Source organism: Podarcis vaucheri, assembly GCF_965113315.1.
Source record: "Podarcis vaucheri genome assembly, chromosome: 14".
Lineage (NCBI taxonomy): Eukaryota > Metazoa > Chordata > Lepidosauria > Squamata > Lacertidae > Podarcis > Podarcis vaucheri.
The window spans coordinates 31,119,362-31,140,647 of NC_138752.1; the positions used below are offsets into that span (position 1 = coordinate 31,119,362).

Genomic DNA, 21,286 nt, shown 5'->3' on the forward strand with positions numbered 1-21,286 from the left:
TATTCACAGCCTTCCCAAGGAGCAACACTAGTACCTTATATTCAGCCATTGTGTTTGGATGTATTTTTGAGCACACTGACCGCTTATATTAACTATATATGCTTGAAGTAGGATTGATGAATTATTCTTTATTGCTAACAGTAGCCGATGTTTCTTGTTTCTTTTAATTATGTTTGCAGTAAAAACAACAACCCCTTTTTAAGAGATAAGCAGAAACAAGGCAGTACACAATGTTACAAAAAACCAGTTTATTAACCCTTGCTACAGGTGAGTTAAGAGAACATTTCAACACAGCCAGCCTGCCCTTGACACAGCTGAGGAGCAGGGCCAGCCCAAGACATTTTGGCACCTGAGGCAAACCTCAAAATGGCATTCCACCCGTCAGGGAAGAAGGGATGAGTGACGATTTACATCAGGTACAAGGTGGGGAGGGAAGATCTACATTGGGTTGGGAACAAGGGTGGGAGGAGGCTAGCAGTGCATAGTATTAGCCAAGGGGCCACTCTAGAGGTGGCACTGGGGGGGATGCCAAGGAGGAGGTAAATCCAGTCTCCAAGGAGGGCACCACAGGAGGTGAAGCATTCCTCTGAGGCCGGGTCTGCTGCCCCTGTGGATCCTGCCACATGGGTGGGCCAGCCCAGGCTGATGTTCACACAGAGGGAACAGACACCTCACTGCAGCAGGGGCTGAGGACAGACTAGGAGCAACACCCCACAAAATAAAGAGAGGCACACATGACAGGAGGGGAGCCTTCAAGATCAACGGAGAAAATATAAACATGTATTTCCACCAGTATGTTCCACTCCCTCCCAAGAGTGGCTCAACCAACCTTACCCAGCCCAGTGCAATAGAGAGGATGAGCACGTTTGGACAACCAGACTTCCACCATCTAACACATCTGAAAAACACTAAACGTCTTGTCTGTAGTAATTCCAAAGAACAGGTCCCAGGAGCAGGCAGAGAAGGGAAGAGAGTCTTGTTATTCAGTTGCTAGCAAAACTGGGGATTTATTTGAAACATGGCAAGATGACTCGGGGCCAGCAGTGAGAGGGACTGTCCCTGCAAAATGCTCCACTGCTCAAGTTCTCCAGGACACCAGCGATCGAGGGCTGGCGGGCAGGCTGGCACTGATGCATGCAGACCCCCACCAGGAGGGGGCAGCAGATTCGCCTCGAGCTCCACTGGAGCAAATGCACTATAGAGCAATCTCCGCAAGGCCTAGTTTGGGAGGAAGACAGGCAGACAGTGAAATCCAGTTCAGCTTAAATTGGATGCACAAACAGGTAAGACCTTAGGGCAGGGATGGAGAGCCTGGGGTCCTCCAGAGGTTGTTGGACCAGAGCTCCCATCACCCTGGTCCACCCCTGGCTGCTGGGAGCTGGTGTCCAAGAGCATCTAGAGGGCTGCATTCCTGCCTTACGGTGTAGTGGGAAACAGGACATCTTGCACTGAAATCTGGTATACATTTGGACATGGAGTAATAGATGACTGAGGAGGACTCAAATGTCTCTAGGAAAAAAGGTAGAGTGGCGATTCAACATTCATTTTGCATAACGTAGTATTCGCTAAGGTGCTGATTCCAGAGCCTCCAGAAGAGAAGCAGCCGAGCACTTTCACCTCTCTTTTTTATTTCCCTCTTTAAAATGTCATCAGTCGGAATCATAGCTGGATCTGCAGGTTACAGGGCAAATGTAGCAGGATGGACACCCAAGCAAAACATGGCTCCCTCTTAAAAGAATTATTACAAGGTCTGCCCTGCTGCCACAGCCCCCCTGCTTGAGCAAACAGAGGTGTGTTGGGCTCCCTCCCCATGTGGGCTCTCAAGTCTGGTGAGGGCAACTTCCCACCCACAACCCTTAAGGAATGCATTTCCCTCACAGCCAGACTGCCGGGACACGGTGTCCACTGGACAAAGAGTTTAAAAGGCGAGGTAGGATCCTTCATACTCTTGCCAACCTGTTCTCTACCTTTGATCCAAGCACACCTAGGAGTCTAGTGAGACGGGAAAAGAGAGGGGGGAAACTAGGGTGAGGAGACCCTGGAAGAGTCCAATGCTAGTAATGAATAATCAGAGTATAAGAGATCTTCTGAGGTCCAGAATGTAATTTTACACCTGTGTAGAGGCATTACCATGGCTTGCTCAACAAACCATGAGCTGCCCCACAGGCGATCAAAGAAGCCATGATTTATTTCATTTTCCAGCTGCTCTTGCCTTTGTCGCTTAGGGAACATCTGAGTTGGGTGAGGGGCTAAACATACCATAGTTAAAGAAAGGGTGCTGGGCTCCCAGGCAATGCCAATCCACAGTTAAAACAAACCAAGGTTCATCATCATGGGTTGTCGGCAGTAAACAAACCACAGTCGTGCTACTGGGCAGGGTTCATATATAACGACGAGTCATAGATTACTGTTACATGAGAATCTGGCTTTCTATTGGAACAGCACAGGAAGGACCCACATGCAAGGGTTTCTGATACTGCCTTGGGGTAGGTGAGCTGGCCAGAGCAATTCCCCCACCTGCAGTAAAGATGCACAATGAAACTGGTTCACAAAGGCTGCCCAATCTAGCCGTCTCAGATTGGGGTAGCACAGAGGTAGGAAAGATATGGCTTTGAGGCCCACTTCCAGATTTCCTCTTCTCCTCCCGCCCCCATCTCCTGTATGCAGCTCCAGCTGAAATCCAAAGGGGCACAGAGGCAGCTCCGAGGATTTGCTAATCAGGAGGGTGGCTCCAGAGAGATAATGGCAAACAGCCCTGCTGGGAAATTGGCTGATGTGTGCACTCCACTTCTCCGAAGCCAGTCCCAACAGGACTTACCGTTTCTCCTCTGGACGCAACCAGAGGGGAAACAGTGCCCTTTCTGTGGACCCTCCTGACACACAGACTGCTGATGGAGGACTGACCCAAGACCTTCGCCTTGACATGTCAAGTCCATTCATAGGATGAGTCACTCAACCAGGAGACACCAAGAGGAGAGGAGGGGGGAGGCCAGGTCTGCACACACCTGCCTGTCCAGGGTCTGCAATTTAAATTGGAACACACACAAACCCTCAAAAAATCTGGAGTGTTTGCAAATTGGTAAGTTAGATGCAGGAAGTGCTTAGCGTTAATTGAACTCACCAGGGTGGCGGGAGGGAGGGAGGAATGGAGAGGAAGAATATTTTCCCAAGCCTGCTTCCCCTGTTCAGGCTGAGCCCAATGATGCAACAGCAGAGTCCCAGCCACACACCCCTTTTATTAGGTGCTCACTGAGCCTGGAACAGCACTGCCTGTTCCCACCTGGGGTGGGAACTTCCTCACTGGAGAGGTACTGGAGCAAAACTCTGCGGCTGCCAAGGGTGGAAGAGAGGAACGGCCATTTGGACGACCCCTCGTGGGGTCTAGCTGTTGTCCAACTGCCCTTCTACTGCATGGGCAGAGCTTATTGAAAATGAATGCACACAAATTAAGCATCCTGTGGGATGGGTCACCCTTAGACAATATATGGCTTAACGTTTGTGTTGCAGGATCATTCCACGGAATGACAGTTTGAACCAAGGATGTCTGCATTCCCTCCCCCAACACATACCTAGGCATTCCTATGGGAACAGGAGCACCACATATGGAATCAAGTTCCTGGTGAAATTGGAAGCAGGGCGGGTGAATTACTCTCCCTGTACAGCTGGTGGCAAGCAGGTCCACAAACTTGCCCAAGACCTCCCACAAGAACCTATGCCAGCCTTTCCAAACCCTCAAGGAGAACCCTGCCAAAGCATATCCTCACCCAGGTTACTGGAGTCCTTGGTAGCCCAGCACAGACAGTAATGTTGCATGAGCTGTTCGAGCAGTTCCTTCTCATCCAGAAACTCAAGTGCTTCTATCCTGGAAGGAAGAAGATAGGAAGGATAGCAGTAGACACACACAGAGAGAGAGACCCCTACCTTCCAACCCAGCTTGGAGCAGAAGACAGCAGCAAGAGTGCTGGGTTGGGCCCTACAAGATCTGGATTCAAATCCTGAAGCTCATGGGGCATCAGTGAGCCAGACACTTTCATACTCCACAAACCTCCTTTTCTGTTGTTGTTGTTGTTGTTGTTGAAGTTGTTGTTATTTACTACCTAAAACAGTTTTCTTATGTTTTCAATTTTCCTTTCACCATTTTTACTGTAAGGCGCCTTGCTGAGGCTTGCCTTAAATGGTGAAGCCAAAATATATTCAATAAATTTATAAGTAAAAAAAAAAAAAGAGCAGTCAAATACTACAACTCCCATTGGTGCAAGAGCAAGGAGGAGCTTACCTTCTGACATCATCTTTCGGCAAGCAATTGTAGGCTTTCATCATATCGATGGCATTTGCTGTTTCCCAGCCGTTTTGCAGGAAACGTTCCTTCTGTGAAGGAAACCCAGTGAGAAGTATAAGCAGAAGGGCAGGTTCTCCATCAGGTGAGATGGAAGGAGGAGAAGCAGGGAGGGTGCAAACCTCTGGGCCCCAGGCACACCCACCCTTTTAATACAATTTGGCAGGAACTTAAAATATATGATGCATCTCTGAAACTAAGGCTGCAGGTACATATTCCCTTCTCCCCAGCACAGGCACAGGCACTATCCAATAGATTTAAAAAGGACCATTGGGGTGGCAGGGGGAGGGAGTGATCTCAAACAGCACAGCGAAACCCAGAGGTAAGCATTATAGATTGTGCAAAAAAGGCCACCTCACCCACTCAGAACATCTGACCTGGGAATCCAGAGATCTGCAGTCATCCACACCAACCAGGCTGCACTTCCGGCTCTGCAAGTTCTCAATCATGATCTGCCCAAATCGATCAGACATATTCACCTGGGGAGGGTACAAAAGACTGGCTGAAAGGGAGCTGGGAGAGAGGGTGCTCCTGCCTAAGAACCAGGACCCCCACACACACACACCTCTTATTCAGGGAGCAGGTGTGCACAGGGACTCACTCACATGCCCTCCTTTATCGCAGGAAGCACTCCAGCCCAGAAGTCTCAAATCCTTAGATCCACACATAACATTCTTCTTACCACCACGATTTGTGCAGCTGTTGCCCTCCAGTTCCCATAGTGCCCCCTCCCTCCTGCCCTCCCCCAACTGCCACCTGCATCTGAAGGACTGCCTTATTCTGAGGGGGGAGAAGAAGAAAAGGCAAGCGCTTTTTCTAAACAAGCAAGTTGTGTTTTCCATTCTTTTGTAACTTTTTTTTTAAAAAAAAGCTCAATGCCTATTGTTGTAATAACCTTAGGTAAACCACTTTGTGAGGTCCACCTGAAAAGCAGTACATAAATTCTGCAAAGAAGAAAGAAAGAAAGAAAGAAAGAAAGAAAGAAAGAAAGAATCCCCCATTGCAAGCCCACTGCAGAAGTGTGGAGGTTGGTATTGTGTGCAGAACAGGGAAAGGGCCCTGTGAATTTTGACCCATTTCAGTCCTGTTGCACTCAATCAGAAGTACTTTACACCCCACTTTGTGCAGATTTTTCGAAAAAGTGAACGAGAAGTCTGTATTACATCAGCAGGCATTTTGTATGTACTCTTTGTGTAAAATATGCGCCTTTGAATGCATCCATCTGAACATTTACATTTTGCATGTATCTTTCTCCATAAAATACAAATTTTGGTGCCCCAAAACAGCCTCACTAAATCCAGGCAACGAAAAGTTGTGATCTAATCCACAAGCAAGATGGAGGGGACATATGGAGATGTTTACGTTTTTCCTGCCCCAAACATGATGATGCATACAGGTGGGGCCCACAACTCCATTTAGACCAGCCGTCCCCCAAACCTGCTGCCTTCCAGCTGTTTTGCACTACAACTCCCAATAGCTCCAAGCCAGTGCCAGTGAGAGTTGTAGTCTGAAACATCTGGCTGGCAAAAGCCAAAAGACTTTTTACTATCACCAGCTGTGCCTGACAGGGTGCACAGAATGGTTTTAAAAAATAAAGTAAAGCACACATGGCAACAGGGTGAAAACCCTACACGAATGGCTGCTTCATGAGCATCTTAACCCTGGAATGCTCCCTTCTCTGAATGCTGATGGGATCTGATGGGAAAGCAACCAGCTCCAGTGGATCAGTAGAAACCTTTCCTTCAACTGCCACCTCCGTCTGAATTCACAGCCAAAGCTGGCATATCAAACCTCTCATCTGCATTTCCGCCCTCACTCAGCAACCAGCAGTTTCTCCTTTTCATGTGGACTTGGCTTGCAGCTCAGCTACTTCCCCCACCCCCCTGCTCCATTCAAGCTGCCAAAGCCACAGAAACCACAACATGATTAACGTTCCATAAAGTTACATAAGATTGCTCACAATGCTTGAGTTCGGCTACCTCTGACTCAGCAGCTGTTTTGCTCAGCATACACACATATACATATACATATACATATACATATACATATACATATACATATACATATACATATACAGCCCTGCACTTAAAAGGGGCTCCGCTGGAGTGTTGGGGGTGAGTGAGTGGGTGGGGACACAAAACAAATAACTGGGCAGAAACAGAATTGGTCTCCAATTGTTCTGGGGCACCGACCTTCAGAAACTCTGCAGTCTCCCAGAGGTAAATCCTTAACCCAAACCTTTGCTGGAATGCCTGTGCTTCTGGGATGGTATCCAACGTTAGGCCTACTTTGAGTAGTCCCACTAAATTAAATTATTTCATTTAGAACTTGCAATTTGTAACGCATCCCAAAGCAATTTACAATGGAATCAAAACATACCAAAACAGCTTCATATATAAAAACAGTCAAAGTTCCAAGGGGCAGAGATAGGATTATAATTTGGATCATCCTATCTCTCTCTCTATCTCTCTCTCTCCCACCATACCTGCTTTCCATGTTTCAAATGAGGGATTCGTACTTGAGGCCCTTGCCATAGTGAGGAGCATAGGAAGACTACCACTGCTTGGGCTTACCTGCTCGTAGTTGATAAACATGGCGGTCTGGAACATGCCAGCCACCCACTTGAGGAGGTTCGCAGAATGGTCTTGGGTCATATAGATCAGGACGCATTCTGCCAACAGGAGAGTTGGCAAACTTTTAAGTTGGGGAGGGGGAAGAAAGAGGGAGGGGAAGAGAACAAGATCAGTATACATACATGGTGGACTATATATACATATAATCATAGAACTGTAGAGTTGGATGGGACCCAATTCAATCCCTTGCAATGCAGGAATTGCAATGCTCTCTCTGTGTGTTTTCTCCTCTGGTATCCCAGAATTTCAAGAGCATCAGAGAAGGACAACACAGAAAACTGCCTTTTACCAAGCCACACCACTGTTTGGTAAAGGTAAAGGGACCCCTGACCATTAGGTCCAGTTGTGGCCAACTCTGGGGTTGCGGCGCTCATCTCACTTTATTGGCCGAGGAAGCCGGCGTACAGCTTCCCGGTCATGTGGCCAGCATGACTAAGCTGCTTCTGGCGAACCAGAGCAATGCACAGAAACACCGTTTACCTTCCCGCTGGAGCGGTACCTATTTATCTACTTGCACTTTGATGTGCGTTCAAACTGCTAGGTTGGCAGAAGCAGGGACCAAGCAACAGGAGCTCACCCCGTCATGGGTATTCGAACCGCCGACCTTCTGATCAGCAAGTCCTAGGCTCAATTCCAGCAGTAGTCCAGACAGAAGGGGTCTTTCCCAGCCCCACCTGGGGATGATGGGGGTTGTAATCCAAAATTTCCAGAGGGCACCAGGTTGGAGGGAAAGGCTGATCTACACCAAGCTATCCAGGGCCCCAGCAACAAGGAGGTGAAAAGCTGTTCACTCTAAAAGTGTCCATCAAGCTGTGTGATTCAGGGGAAGGGGAAGAAGAGTGAGGTGTTTTCAGCTTGGCTCCGCTGAAGAGCCTTAACAGAGCTGTTAGAGCATCTGCTTTGCAGACAGAAGGCCTCTGGTTCAATCCCCAATGACATCTTCAGGTAAACATTAGGAAAGACTCCCTGCCTGAAACCCTGGAGAGCCACTGCCAGTCAGTGCAGACAATACTGAGCCAGGTGGACCAATCCAAGTGGATAGCTCAGTTGGTTAGAGCGTGGTGCAGATAACCTTCCCTGCAAGTTACGTTCACATAGAAATAAAGCAAATCGGCAGAAAGGGGTCTCTGCCTTCTGATCAGCTGTTAAGAACATGGTGTAGCAGCAGGAGGAGGAAGGGGTCAGCTCAGCTCCCTCTCCATTAGCCCAGCAAGGCAGAAACTGCCCACCCACCACTCCATCAGCATGACTCAAACCAATGAGTAATCTCTTTGCTTGCAGGGCTGCTTTCAGATACTGACAGCAACAGGCAAAACCAACTGCTAGGAGGCAAAGGAATTCTATATGGAGGCTGGGTGGGCAGGTGGGGGAGAAAAGAGAGAGAGGAAAGGTGTGGGAAAGCAGGAAGAATGTAAGGGCTCTGCTGGATCAGGCCAAAGGGGGTCCAGATAATCCAGCATTCTGTTCTCACAGTGGCCAACCAGATGCCCCAAAGTGAAACCCTCATGCAGGCCCTGAGCTCAAGAGCAACTCTCCCCTCCTGCGGTTTCCAGCAACTGGTATTCAGAAGCATTGCTGTCACCTGCTGTGGAGGCAGAGCACAGGGTAGCCTTACCCTGCGTGAATTGTAGCTCCATGCTGCTTATGTTGCCTACAGACACATTTCTGCTCAGTCTGTAGTCTGCACACCACAATGATCTGGAAATCCTATCTCTGTTCACCTCCTGAGGTCCACAGAGAAGCCCAAACCATGAAAGGGCATTTTTTAGTTGAGGGCACATCCCCCTAGCAGAAAGGAGAGGGGGTGGAGAAGAGAGGATTTGAATCACCTCTCAGCCTTATGGGAGGGCAACTTACAGCAGTACAGTGGTGCCCCGCAAGACGAATGCCTCGCAAGACGGAAAACTTGCTAGACGAAAGAGTTTTCTGTTTTGGAGGTGCTTCGCAAAACGAATTTCCTATGGGCTTGCTTCGCAAGACGGCAATGTCTTGCGAGTTCCTGCTGGTCCCCCCCCCCCCTTTTTCTAAGCCGCTAAGCCGCTTATCAGCTGATCCGATCAGCAGATAAGCCGCTAAAAGCCGCTAAAAGCCGCTAATAGTGCTAATCCTTCAATGGGCTTGCTTCACAAGACGAAAAAACCGCTAGACGAAGAGAATCACAGAACGGATTCTTTTCATCTTGCGAGGCACCACTGTATCTAAAACAGAAATCAGAGGCCGGAAAATAGCCTCTGCAGATATATGCATGCCTTGCTAGGATGGCAACAGAGCAAATAGTCATCGGACCCAAGAAACGCAGTCAGAGCAACCTGACCCCAGGGCAATGTAACTACACACATTCCAGCATACACAATCAGTAGCCTGGAAAACGTAAATCACCTGGATCAGGACAGCCAGGCTCCTTTAAGTCTCAAAACTGAAGCAGCAAGAACCACAAACATGTCCTGCTTGGCACCGCTGTAGTAAAACTCAATGCTGCATTGCAGCCTTTGGCAACCTGGTGCCCTCCAGATGTTTTGGACCACGATTCCCAGCAGCACACCTGTGCTGACTGGGGCTGCTGAGAGCTGTAGTCCAGAACATTGGGGGGCGGGGCAGGGACAAGGTTGGCAAAGGCTGCTGCACTGAAACAATTTTCTTACACTCTGTGTATCTGAACAACATCCACAGCTTTTAAAAACCAGGCTGAATCACCAGTGTTAGAAATTGAGATATGAAAGTTGGGCACTAAATGGCACCTTAAACCTAGGTTATGGGCCCAACAACGGAATGTCTAAGCACACTGATTTCTTATAACAAGAATACAAAGCTGAATGAACTGCAGAAATGAATGAACTGCAGGTAAAATATTGTGTTCATTTTTCACATGGTCTAGTCCTTCCCCTGCCCCACCCCCCTAATATTCTTAAGAGAGTCTCTTATCCAGTCTTCAGAGAGTAGCTGGAAGTGGGGGGACAGAAAAAGGCCCTCCTTTCCTTCCACCCTGCAGTTTTAATCTGAAATCTTAGGTGCAGTACTGCACCCAGAGCTCAGAAACTGCTCGCGCTAATGAAATTCCCTGTCGCAAAATGCGCCTAGAACAATGGGAGTTTTGAACACTGTGAATTGCTACCTCCTAGGCGGCACATTACCCAGAACGTTCCCAGAAGCCTTTGCACTCCAGTCTTACTGTGGATCCATGTTGCATTTCTTCAGCTTTTCCTCTAGTTTGGGTAGCTCTCGGAGATCCGCACCAACAATGGCGTAGCGGCTGGAGTCCAGGCTATGAGCATCTGTAGAGGAAGCAGCAGTTAAAGCCCTTTCATTTATCACTACTTGCCCAAGGCAAGCAAAAAATGAAAATCACAGTTAGGTGACCAGCGAGAGGAACTTTGCAGATGTTGCTGCTTTCTCTCCCTCCGAGGCCACAAATGCCTGCATTAGGGAACTGTTTTAATTGTTGTGCTGTTTTAATGGGCTTGTTTTACTGCACACTTTAACTGTCAATGTTTAATGCTCTGACAGGATGGTTTTTAAATTTTGTGTATTTATACGTGTTGGAACGGCAAGTAAGTGGGACATAAAATAGATGATGATGATACAAGCCAGCTAAAATGTGTGGACTAGTATTTAAAAGCTGACTTAAATGCTCTCATTTCTCCAAACCCAACACATCAAAGCTGTAGCACTTTTAAAGATTTGGGGGATTTTACAGTCGTGACATGGCACTAAATTGCTTTCACAAAAGCAAATGTCATTGACTGCTGAAAAATATTATCTGGTGATGGGATTTAAAAAGAGATTGGAAAAAACACATCTCACCCAGAGGCATGAGTGGTATTTTCCAAGGATACCAAGGGTGGCAAATTTCGAGTTCTTAGGAACCTGGATGTACCTGGAATTCTCCCATTCTTGCCTTACACCAGCCTTCTCCAACATGGTGCCCTCCAAATGTGGCTAAACCACAACTCCTACCAGACCCAGGAAGCATGGTCAATGGCTAGGGATGATGGGAGTTGCAGTTCATCAACATTTGGAGATCCAGAGGCTCCCCATACCTGTTCTACAACTGATAGACACTTCTCAATCATTTGTAATCTACCCGGTTAAACATTTAAAAGCACACAAAAATACAATAATCTAAGTTTAAAAATAAATTTAAAATCCCCTGCCAGGCTATCCCTAGCTACCAAAAGCCCGCCAGCAGAAAACCGCCTTCCAAAGAGGACCAGGCATCAATGCTCTCCAGATGCTGCTGTGAGAGCCAGTGTGGTGTAGTGGGGTTAAGAGCGGTAGTCTCGTAATCTGCGAAACCGGGTTCGTGTCTCCGCTCTCCACATGCAGCTGCTGGGTGACCTTGGACCAGTCACACTTCTTTGAAGTCTCTCAGCCCCACTCACCTCACAGAGTGTTTGTTGTGGGGGAGGAAGGGAAAGGAGAATGTTAGCTGCTTTGAGACTCCTTCAGGTAGTGATAAAGCGGGATATCAAATCCAAATCTAAACTCCAACTCCCATTAGTCCTAGCCAGTATGCCCAAAAGCTAGGCATGATGGGATTTGGAGTCAAATGATGTCTGGAGAGACATGGGTTCTTCATCCCTGCTCAAGGGGAAGCAGCTCCCCTCGAGAAATTTCCAGCAAAGCAAGGAGAAAATTCACAACTTCATTTTTTCCTTCAGTTAGATATGGAGATGTTGTCAAACTGCTGGAAAGCTTGCTTTCAGAGTAAAACAACAGCAACCTTGCTTGTGAGATGAAAGCCTGCTCCTCAAGAGTCCATACTCTAGACTGGCGCTGTGCTTGATGAAGCAAGAAGACTGCCCTGGAACCAGGAAGCAACCTAACCATTTGGGGCTAACGGAGCAGAAAGATGCGGCAGGGCAGGAAAGGTGTCGGAGGAGATTTCATCAGCTGAAGCAGGAGAGAGCAGAGCACCCGTAGCAAGAGAGGCAACATGGTCGACGTGATTGGAGGTTTTTAAACAGAAGTTGGATTGCCATCTGTCAGGGATGTTTTCACTGTGATTTCTGCATTGCACAGGGTTGGACTAAAATACCCTTAGGGATCCCTTCCTAGTCTACTACTATAAGATTCTATATGAGCTTTCCCCCAGACTACCAGCTCAATTCTGAAACTAGGTTTCTGAAACTCTATGATTGGCAAAACATTCCTGAAGAGGCTAGGGAAGACCATTTGGGGTTTCTGTAAGATGAAATGGCAAGTTCCTCATCAGGGCAGGAAAGGAGAGGGAGTCTGGCTATCAAGCCTGAGCATTTGGGGAGGGCAGGTGGAGAACATTTCCCAGTTTAAATTTTCCCGCAGAAAATTTCCCGCTTCATTACTAACAATGAAAGGATATTGATTGAAAATACTATAAAATATTGGAGAAATCTGGCAGTTTCCAAGTCCCCTAGTCTCCAGTGGTGGCAATAACCCCAGCAAGGCAAAACTGGGGAGGGAGGCAGTATGAGCACAGAACAAAATCATAAGATAGTGATATGATAGCCATCTTCAAATAACTGAAGGGCTAGCACAGGAAAGATGGAGCAAGCTTGTTTTCTGCTGCTCCAGAGGGTAGGACCTAAACCCACAGATTCAATTTACAAGAAAGGAGATTAAGACGAAACATTAGGAAGAACTTCCCAATGGGAAAAGCTGTTTGACAGTGGAACAGACTACCTGGGAATGCGGTGGACTCTCCTTCATGGGAGGTTTTTAAGCAGAGGTTGGGTAACCACCTGTCAGGGATTTTAAAGCTGTGATTCCTGCATTACAACTCCCTTCCAACTCTACGTTTCTATAAGAGCGTACCCCAAAACTACCAGTTCAGTTCCGAAACTAGGTTTGTTGTTAGAGGGATGCTCTTTCAGAGTTATGCCTCTCTAATGTCTGGAACCTCCCTCCGATCTCCCACCTGCCATGCATCGCCACTGGCCAGTTTTTTTAGCCGTTAACTCTTGGACTCATTTGCCCGAGAAGCCAAAACAAGATAAAGCAACTAACGGACAATGCTGTCAAGGGCAGCACAGATCTATTGGGCGACACCCAACGAAGCATGCGGAGGAAGGCTCCTGCCATCAACGGAGGCGGAGGAAGGTAACGGCTGTCATTCCTGAAAGGCTTTCCTTTCCTAGGCAGCAAAAGAACAAGCAAGCGGCAGAGAATTATAAGCTCAATGTCAACCCACTGTGCAGCAGCTGTGAAAAATAAAGCAAATTCCATGCTACGGATCATTAGGGAAGGAACTGAAAATAAAACTGCCAGGGTTTGTGATGCTCTTATACAAATCCATGGCACGGCTGCATTTGGAATATTGGGTACAGTGCAGTTCTGGCCACCTCAAAAATAATCTTGCAGAGTTAGAAAAGTGCAACCAAAAAGATCGAGGGGATGGAGCAACTCTGCTGTGAAGAAAACTTGCAGTATTTGGAACTTTTCAGTTTAGAGAAAAGGCAAATAAGAGGCGAGGCGACATGACGTAAGTTTAAAAAGTTATGTATGGCATGGAGAAAGCGTGTGGAGAAACGTTTCTCTACCTCTCTCATAACACTGGCACTGAATGTTGGAAGGCGCAGGACAAATACCAGAGATGTCACTTCTTCATGCAGCACATAGTTAAACTATGGAACTCACTGCCACAGGAGGCAGTGATGGCCACAAACCTAGATGGCTTTAAAAGAGGATTAGACAGATTCATGGAGGAGAAGGCTGTCAGTGACTATTCGCCATGATGGCTCTGCTCTGCTCCCACAGCCAGAAGCAGTAATATTTCTGAATACCTGTTCCTGGTGGGGGAAAAGAAAGGGTGGAAAGAGCACTCTTGTGCCCCAATCCTGCTTGCGGGTTTCCCACAGGCATCTTGTCAGGCCACTGTAGAAATAGGATGCTGCACTAGATAGGCCACTGGCGTGATCCAGCAGAGCTCTTCTTATGTTCTTAAACTGTTAGGAATGTGGGGGGAGAGGAGAGACAGGAAGTCCCAACAGAACCCTAACATTCCTAGTCAAGAGTGTGCCAGTACCTTTCAGCAAGGGGCAAAGAGCAGTTCTTTCACAGGCTGATTCAAGGAGCAGCAAATATGGGTTGGTAAAAAAGCTAGGCAAAGAAAAGGTTAAATGCAATACAAGTGCATTTTGTGAAACATTGAGAAGGTGCCCACATAGCAGAATAGAGTGAGGAGGTGGTAGCGGCTTTAGAAATGCCACCTTGCTTTACCGATGGATTTTTAAGATGACTCACCCATTAGAAGAGACTCCCCTGAATGGCTTTCCATAATTGGTTTTGACAAGGGAGGTTTTGATCTGTGGGAGAGAAGGACAAAAAAAAGAAAAAGAAGGAAAAGGAGTCAGCGAGTCGTTGCTGGTGGAAGCTGTAAAGAGAGGGAGGCCGTGTGTGCCCCCTGCTGGAAAGAGATCACTAGGCCTGACTGCTGCAGAGCCCAGTCTCTTGTGTGTTCGCACCATCTGGGCAGTAAGATGCGTTGTTCCATCTAGCTCAGTACTGTCCACACTGACTGGCAGCAGCTCTCCAGGGTGTCAGAAAAGGTTCTCTCCCAGCCCTCCCTGAAGATAGCAGGAACTGAACTTGGGGCCTTCTGAATGCAAAGCAGATGCTTCAACCATTGAGTCACAACCCTTCCTCTACTGGAGGGAAGAAGGGTCCATTCTGGGGGTGCTGTCCAGGAAAGGGTAGGCAAGCAGGGATTGGCTCCTGGGCACACTGAGACATTTCCCTTCTCATATTGCCAAAATACATGGCCTTGCTTTCTGCATTGCAGGGGATTGGACTGGACGATCCTTTGGTTTCCCTTTGAATTCGACAATTCTATGATTCTGTGTGAACTTGTGTGTGTCTGAAACTGACAAGGAGCAGTTCTCAGACTGCACAACATCCGGCAAGCCCTTTCCACAAGTTCATTTCAGATACATTGCTTAAAGCAAAAGCTTGGGTCTACTGCACCTTGTTACCCACAGTGCAGCCAATGTTCAAGACAATGCATGATCCCCTCTTTACTAAGCAAGACTAAGGGTCCTTTCACAAGCTATAGACCCCCACAGCAGACCTGCTAAGACCCTAACATTTGGGACAGGAGCCGTTTCACTTTCATTCATTCTAACATTTATACTCAACTTTACAATCCTGTACCAGGCTTTTGAAGCACCTCACAACAATATTAGGATTAAAAATACACACTGCAGAGAGCTACAGTTGGCTGATACTAATAAATATACTTACAGGGGGTTGGACTAGATGACCCTTTGGGACTCTTCCAACCCTACGATTCTATTATTCTATAAAGTCAGTAACTGAGTACACAGTGCAAGTCAGTAACATGTGAACATCTTAAGGCAGCCCTGTTCAGGGAAGTTTTTAATGTGTGACATTTTAGTGTATTTTTGGTCTCTGTGGAAGCCGCTCAGAATGGCTGGGGAAACCCAGCCAGATGGGCGGGGTACAAATAATAAATTGTTATTATTATATTATTATTATTGCCCAAGCAACTGGCAAACTGTAACACGTTTGTTTGGGTCCCACACCCCAATAAAGCTTTTTGCAACTTGTGAAGCTACTGTTGCACTAGAGAAATAAGCGACCCAGAAAAAAAGAAACTTAAAAAGAATAATTAAGATTGCAATCCTATAAGTGGGGAGTAAGTTAAATCAATGAAGATTTTTTTCTGAGTAGACATGCCTGGATAGGATACAGTAGTGCTTCAAGAGCGAAACTGACAGGAATCCTTTTAAACAGAGAAAATCTGAATCTGACCTAAACCTTACAAGCTTTGTGCATGTATTTATACAGAATGTTGGACCCTGAAGGAGCTGGAGCTTTGCCCCAAGACCCTACAACCAAACACACAGGGTAATAGACCCACTGAAATGAATGAACCTAAGCTAAACATGTCCATTAACTTCAATGGGTCTACTCTGAGTAGGACTAATACTCTTCGAAAGAAAAGACTTGATATTTTTCAGAACTATATTAGCATGCCAAAGTAATCTCAGCCCTTCGCAGTTGCACAGTCACATACATTTTTTTCATCCTTGGCCCCCCCTTCCAATAGGCAAGACCATGTGACCATTTAACCTGGCCTCTGAAGCCCGAGAAATACATATTTTAGAACCTACCCTATTCTCTTGACTATATTTAACAGATTTTAATACTGTTATTTTAAATTATTGTAACCGACCCTGGGACTACATGGTGAAGGGTAGGTAAAAAACCTAAAATGATAACAATAGTTGTTATTTTTTGGAGGGGGGCACTGATGCGTCATGACTAGTAAGAGTTGGCCCCAACTTTTCTTCTCAAAACCGAAAAACATGTTCATCTCAGTCAAGAGCACACACCCAGGCACTTACTTGATGTTGTGGATTTTCCTTGTGACTATAGATGGGAAGTCAACTTCAAAATATTTTATTGGAAGCAGATTCTCATCCTGAAAGGGATTGGGGGAGGGAGAAGCCAGACATTCAGCTCATAAAGAGACACACAATTCAGCTCCTCAGTTATGTCCCAGGTCAGTAGTTTTCAAGCTGTCTACTTTTTTAGAAACCTTTTCCACACTGACGAAGCTTTGTGTATGTTCTAGAGAAGCATTGCTCAACCCAGTGTTCTGCAGGTGTTTTAGACTACAACTTCCACCAGCTCCAGCACCACAGCTATGTTTTGGACTACAGTTCTCATTTGCACCAACCAGAATGCCTACTTTGGATTACAAATCCCATCACCCCCAGCAAGCAGGGCCACATTTTGGACTGCAGCTCCCATCAGATGGGGATTACAGTCAAAAATAAAATAAAATAATAATAATAACCATAATAATTTATTTCTACCCCGCCCATCTGGCTGGGTTTTCCCAACCACTCTGCTGGAAAAGCATCAGGACACCATTTTATTGGGGGAAACTGAGCTAGACTTCTCCGCCATGCATGGTGCAAGCCCAGCCTGTCAGCCTTGAGATTGCCCCCACAGGAACCAAACTCACCTGGAGCTACAAAAGCAGGGGAGAAGAGCAACAATGAGTGGACAGGCCATCTTTCAGCAGACCATGCCCCCATTAATAACACCGAGGAACCAGACTGAAATACACTGCCCTGGGTTGTTTTACTAGATATAAAGGTAAAGGGACCCCTGACCATTAGGTCCAGTTGTGACCAACTCTGGGGTTGCGGCGCTCATCTCACTTTACTGGCTGAGGAAGCCGGCGTACAGCTTCCGGGTCATGTGGCCAGCATGACTAAGCCGCTTCTGGCGAACCAGAGCAGCGCACGAAAACGCCGTTTACCTTCCCGCTGGAGTGGTACCTATTTATCTCCTTGCATCTGACGTGCTTTCGAACTGCTAGGTTGGCAGGAGCAGGGACCGAGCAATGGGAGCTCACCCCGTCGCGGGGATTCAAACCGCCGACCTTCTGATCGGCCAGTCCTAGGCTCTGTGCCACCTGTGTCCCTTTACTAGATATAGATTACCGTAATAAAAGCCCAGAAACAAAAATACTTTTGTAAGTGACCACTAGAGGCTCCCCTGGAGCTATAAAATTCCTTCTTTGCACTTACGTTAACAATGAATAATTTCTCACCTTTAATTTCCAGAACAGAGTTTCCATGCCAGCCCCCAGGTTGATAATTTGGCAGTTGCATTCAGTCTTCTGCAAGAAAGCCTTAAGTAAGCGGCCAACTCCCTGGACACGGGCATAATACCCTAACAGAAAAACAGTACTGTAAGAATCAGACAATGCTAACCAAGAGCTGACAGAGTATATCCATCAATTCTGAGTACATTTTGCAAAATGTTGTCATAACTGTAAGAGAAAATAACAACACCTGCCCTGGTCCAACAGACATGTTGGTCCAACATACTGTCTTAGCGGTGAGTCCTGGCAGATCTGCTCTCTGCCTTACAGGCCTTTTCCACCTAGCCTCGGAGGGCAGGACCCTGACTACGGCTACAAAGGTTGAGGCTGCTGAACAGACTCTTGGGCTGGTGTGTTGTTTAGGGTGTGTTGTTTGGGGGGGTGTTGCTGTTGCTTTTCTGTATCTTTATTTTATATCTTGTTTTTATTTATGCAAAAATTGTTCAGTTTGGTTGTGTATTATTTATGACTACTTTTGTTTTGTTTTAGTTATGTATTTTGTTTTCATGTTGTAAGCCATCTTGAGTATGGTTTGAATTGTGGAAAGGCAGTATACAAATAGAGTATGTATGTATGTGGCTCATGGAGCCCACTTTGGACTCATACTTGCATACAAACTTACCACGGCTGATTTCAGGCGCCTTCCTTTCTTTTGGCAGCCTCACAAAATAATCAAGGTAAGGATCTTTCCAGTAGCCAACGTTTACTGCATATCTGCCCAAGGGAAAGAGAAAGGCCCTCTTAACAAGGCTGGAATCCATGGTCAGTCAAAAACATAATTCTAGAGGATGTGGACTTTGATCTAATCTATGAAGGGGATTCTTATGTTCTTATTAATTTACTGAAAGCATTTTAATTCCTCTCTTAGGCATTTTTTTTAAAAAAAAAAACCTCCCAGAGAAGCTTACAAATGTCACTGATGTGGTTACAGTGGATCAACTTCTAGCCAGGATCTGCCTCCACTGAAGCAATGCTTTTGAACACCAGTTGCTGAAAACCACAGTAGGGGTGAGCGCAGTTGGGCCTGAGTCCTGCTTGTGGGCTTCTTCCCAATGTGGCATCTGGTTGGTCACTGTCAGAACAGGATGCTGGACTAGATGAGCCCCCTTTGGCCTGATCCAGCAGGCTCGTCTTATGTTCTTATAGTTTAAGAATGCACAGTGTGAAGACACAGGGCAATGGCTTATATACCAAGTCAACCCATTAGTCCTACTGAATCAGTAATACCTACACTGACTGGCAGCGACTCTGCAGGGTTGCAGACCAGTTTCTACCAGCCCTGTGTGGAGATGCCATCAGGCATGGATTTAGGGCTGGATTTAGGTTTGATGAGGCCCTAAGCTCCTGAAGGTAATGGGGCCCTTTATATGTCCAGCTGTCCTTTGTCAACAACAAATTGTCGCTGTTTTTTTGTGTTGAATATATGCTATATGGTAATTGATGGACCTAATTTACATCATAGGAGCCTACACAACACGAAACACTGTTGCTGTATGTAGGGGGGGTTATCTTATATTTTGGAAATGTACATCCAGGTTTTTATCCTTTAAAATTTTTTTTGGGGGGGGGCCAAGAGAGTGGGATCCTAAGCTATAGCTTGACTGGCTTATACAGTGGTACCTCGTTTTACGAACTTACTCTGTTCCAGAAGTCCATTCTTAAACCGAAACCATCCTTAAACTGAGGCGTGCTTTCCCTAATGAGGCCTCCCGCCACCGGTGCCCTTCCACCATTCGGATTCCATTCATAGACCGAGGTAAAGTTCTCAAACTGGGACACTACTTCTGGTTTTGCGGAGTCCGTAAACCAAATCGTTCGTAAACAGGACTGTTCTTAAACCGAGGTACCACTGTACATAAATCCAGCACTGGGTGCCATCATTGGAGATTGAACTTGGGACCTTCTGCATGCAAAGCAGATGCTCTAACAGAGCAACGGTTCTCCATACCAAGCCATCTCTTTTTTCACTCATACACATGCCTCTCATTTTGCTTAACGCCCCTAGGCAGATGAAGAGCCCCTACTACAGTGGTACCTCGGGTTAAGAACTTAATTCGTTCCGGAGGTCTGTTCTTAACCTGAAACTGTTCTTAACCTGAAGCACCACTTTAGCTAATGGGGCCTCCTGCTGCCGCTGCGTGATTTCTGTTCTCATCCTGAAGCAAAGTTCTTAACCTGAAGCACTATTTCTGGGTTAGCAGAGTCTGTAACCTGAAGCGTATGTAACCCGAGGTACCACTGTAATGATAACAATACAATAAGCCCGGGGAGGTGGTCTTCTTCTGCAACGAGATACCGAAGAGCATCCCCAGGGGTGACGTCATGGGCCTGATCCGACCTGGTTCCCTCTTGGCCCCGCCCCGTTCCCATGAGGTGGGAGGGTCGTTGAAAGGGGTGGGCGTGGCTCCCGAGGCTCCTCCCTCGCTCGCTCACCGCTTGCAGAGGGAGGCGTCGTCGCAGGTGCTCCTCACGGCCTCGTCGCTGATTTCCACGTCCCGGGAAGTGCTCGCCATCGCCGGCCGGAGAGCAAGTTTGGATCAGGTCAAGAGAGAAGAAGAGCACGAGCTGCCCATGCCTGGGCCGCCGCCACCGCTGCACCCCTCAGAGCACCGCTTCCTCACCTGCCAGCAACGACCATGCACATTGGCCCACGCCTGCGCGGTTTCTATTGGTCGACGGAAACGGGTGAAGGTTCCTTGCCCACCCCCTTATCGCCGCTGCACTTTCTATTGGGCAGAGGCTTTGTCAGTTCCACGCCGGACCCAATCAAGGTTGGGAAGTGCGGCCGGGAGGGTCGCAGGACTTGCCGGGAAATGTAGTCTTTCGCTAAGAGGGCGGAACCGTCGCCAGTGTTTTGACAGCTCCACGGTGGATTCAGCCAATGAGGACAGACGCTAGATACTGTGGGAATTGTAGTCTCTCGCGATACGGGGCTAGTCATCCTCCACATCTCGAATGGAAAAAGTCAGGTGTCAATGTAAAAGAGGTGCTATTTATTCAGCTGTTCAAATTGCCCAAGCACAGAAAGTCTGATAAGCTTTTGGCACCAACCTACTTATTCACCCAACCTTTGGGTTGAATCTGTGCCACTGCTCTTCACGAAAATAACTACTTGGTTCCCACCCACTTTACTTGTTACTGATAAGACTGTACGATTTCGTTGTGTTTTTCCCCCCATACCCCACTTCGGAATTATTTCGAAATGAAAAGCAGTAACCTAGTATAAGTAAATAAATAGCAGTTATTCCTCCTGTCCTCCTCGGTGTTGTTTTTTATAATAGTTGTTTTAAATTCTTCTTAATGCTGTAACCCACCCAGGAATCTTAGGGTGAAGGGCGGGCAATAAATAAATTATTAATAGTAACATTTATATTTCACCTTCTATCCTCCATGGGGATCAAAGTGGCATACTGTACATGATTCCCCCTCCCCTGCCCACTTTATCGTCACAACAACCCTGTGAGGTAGGAAATGTCTCATGCACTCCACTCGGAGAATAAGAAAAAAGGCGCCTCCTCCGGAAACCGGAAATCTGCGCTCCTCGTTCTCTTGCCTATAGTATACGAACATTCCGAGTCAAAACCGGAAACCTGGGGTCGTTCTGCCGTCCGCTCTCTATGGTCTCTATCACGTGGTCGACGCCGGAGGCGCAGCAGACGCCCTGCGTCCCGCCGAGTGGAGCAGGGCGGGACCGCAGTTTGC

The 21,286-nt window shown here is 47.1% G+C and overlaps 1 protein-coding gene across 1 annotated transcript; it reads right to left on the bottom strand.

Annotated features, from left to right (window-relative positions):
* Nucleotides 1–233: 233 nt before the first annotated feature.
* Nucleotides 234–20,247, bottom strand: LCMT1 (leucine carboxyl methyltransferase 1). Its single transcript, XM_082199399.1, has 11 exons — nucleotides 20,018–20,247; nucleotides 18,207–18,298; nucleotides 17,531–17,652; nucleotides 16,311–16,387; nucleotides 14,188–14,249; nucleotides 10,139–10,241; nucleotides 6,910–7,030; nucleotides 4,714–4,815; nucleotides 4,277–4,368; nucleotides 3,765–3,862; nucleotides 234–1,218 (listed from the first exon to the last, which is right to left on the bottom strand). The coding sequence occupies exons 1-11, from the start codon at nucleotides 20,095–20,097 to the stop codon at nucleotides 1,196–1,198; spliced, it is 972 nt and encodes a 323-aa protein (XP_082055525.1). The 5' UTR covers nucleotides 20,098–20,247; the 3' UTR covers nucleotides 234–1,195.
* Nucleotides 20,248–21,286: the final 1,039 nt, after the last annotated feature.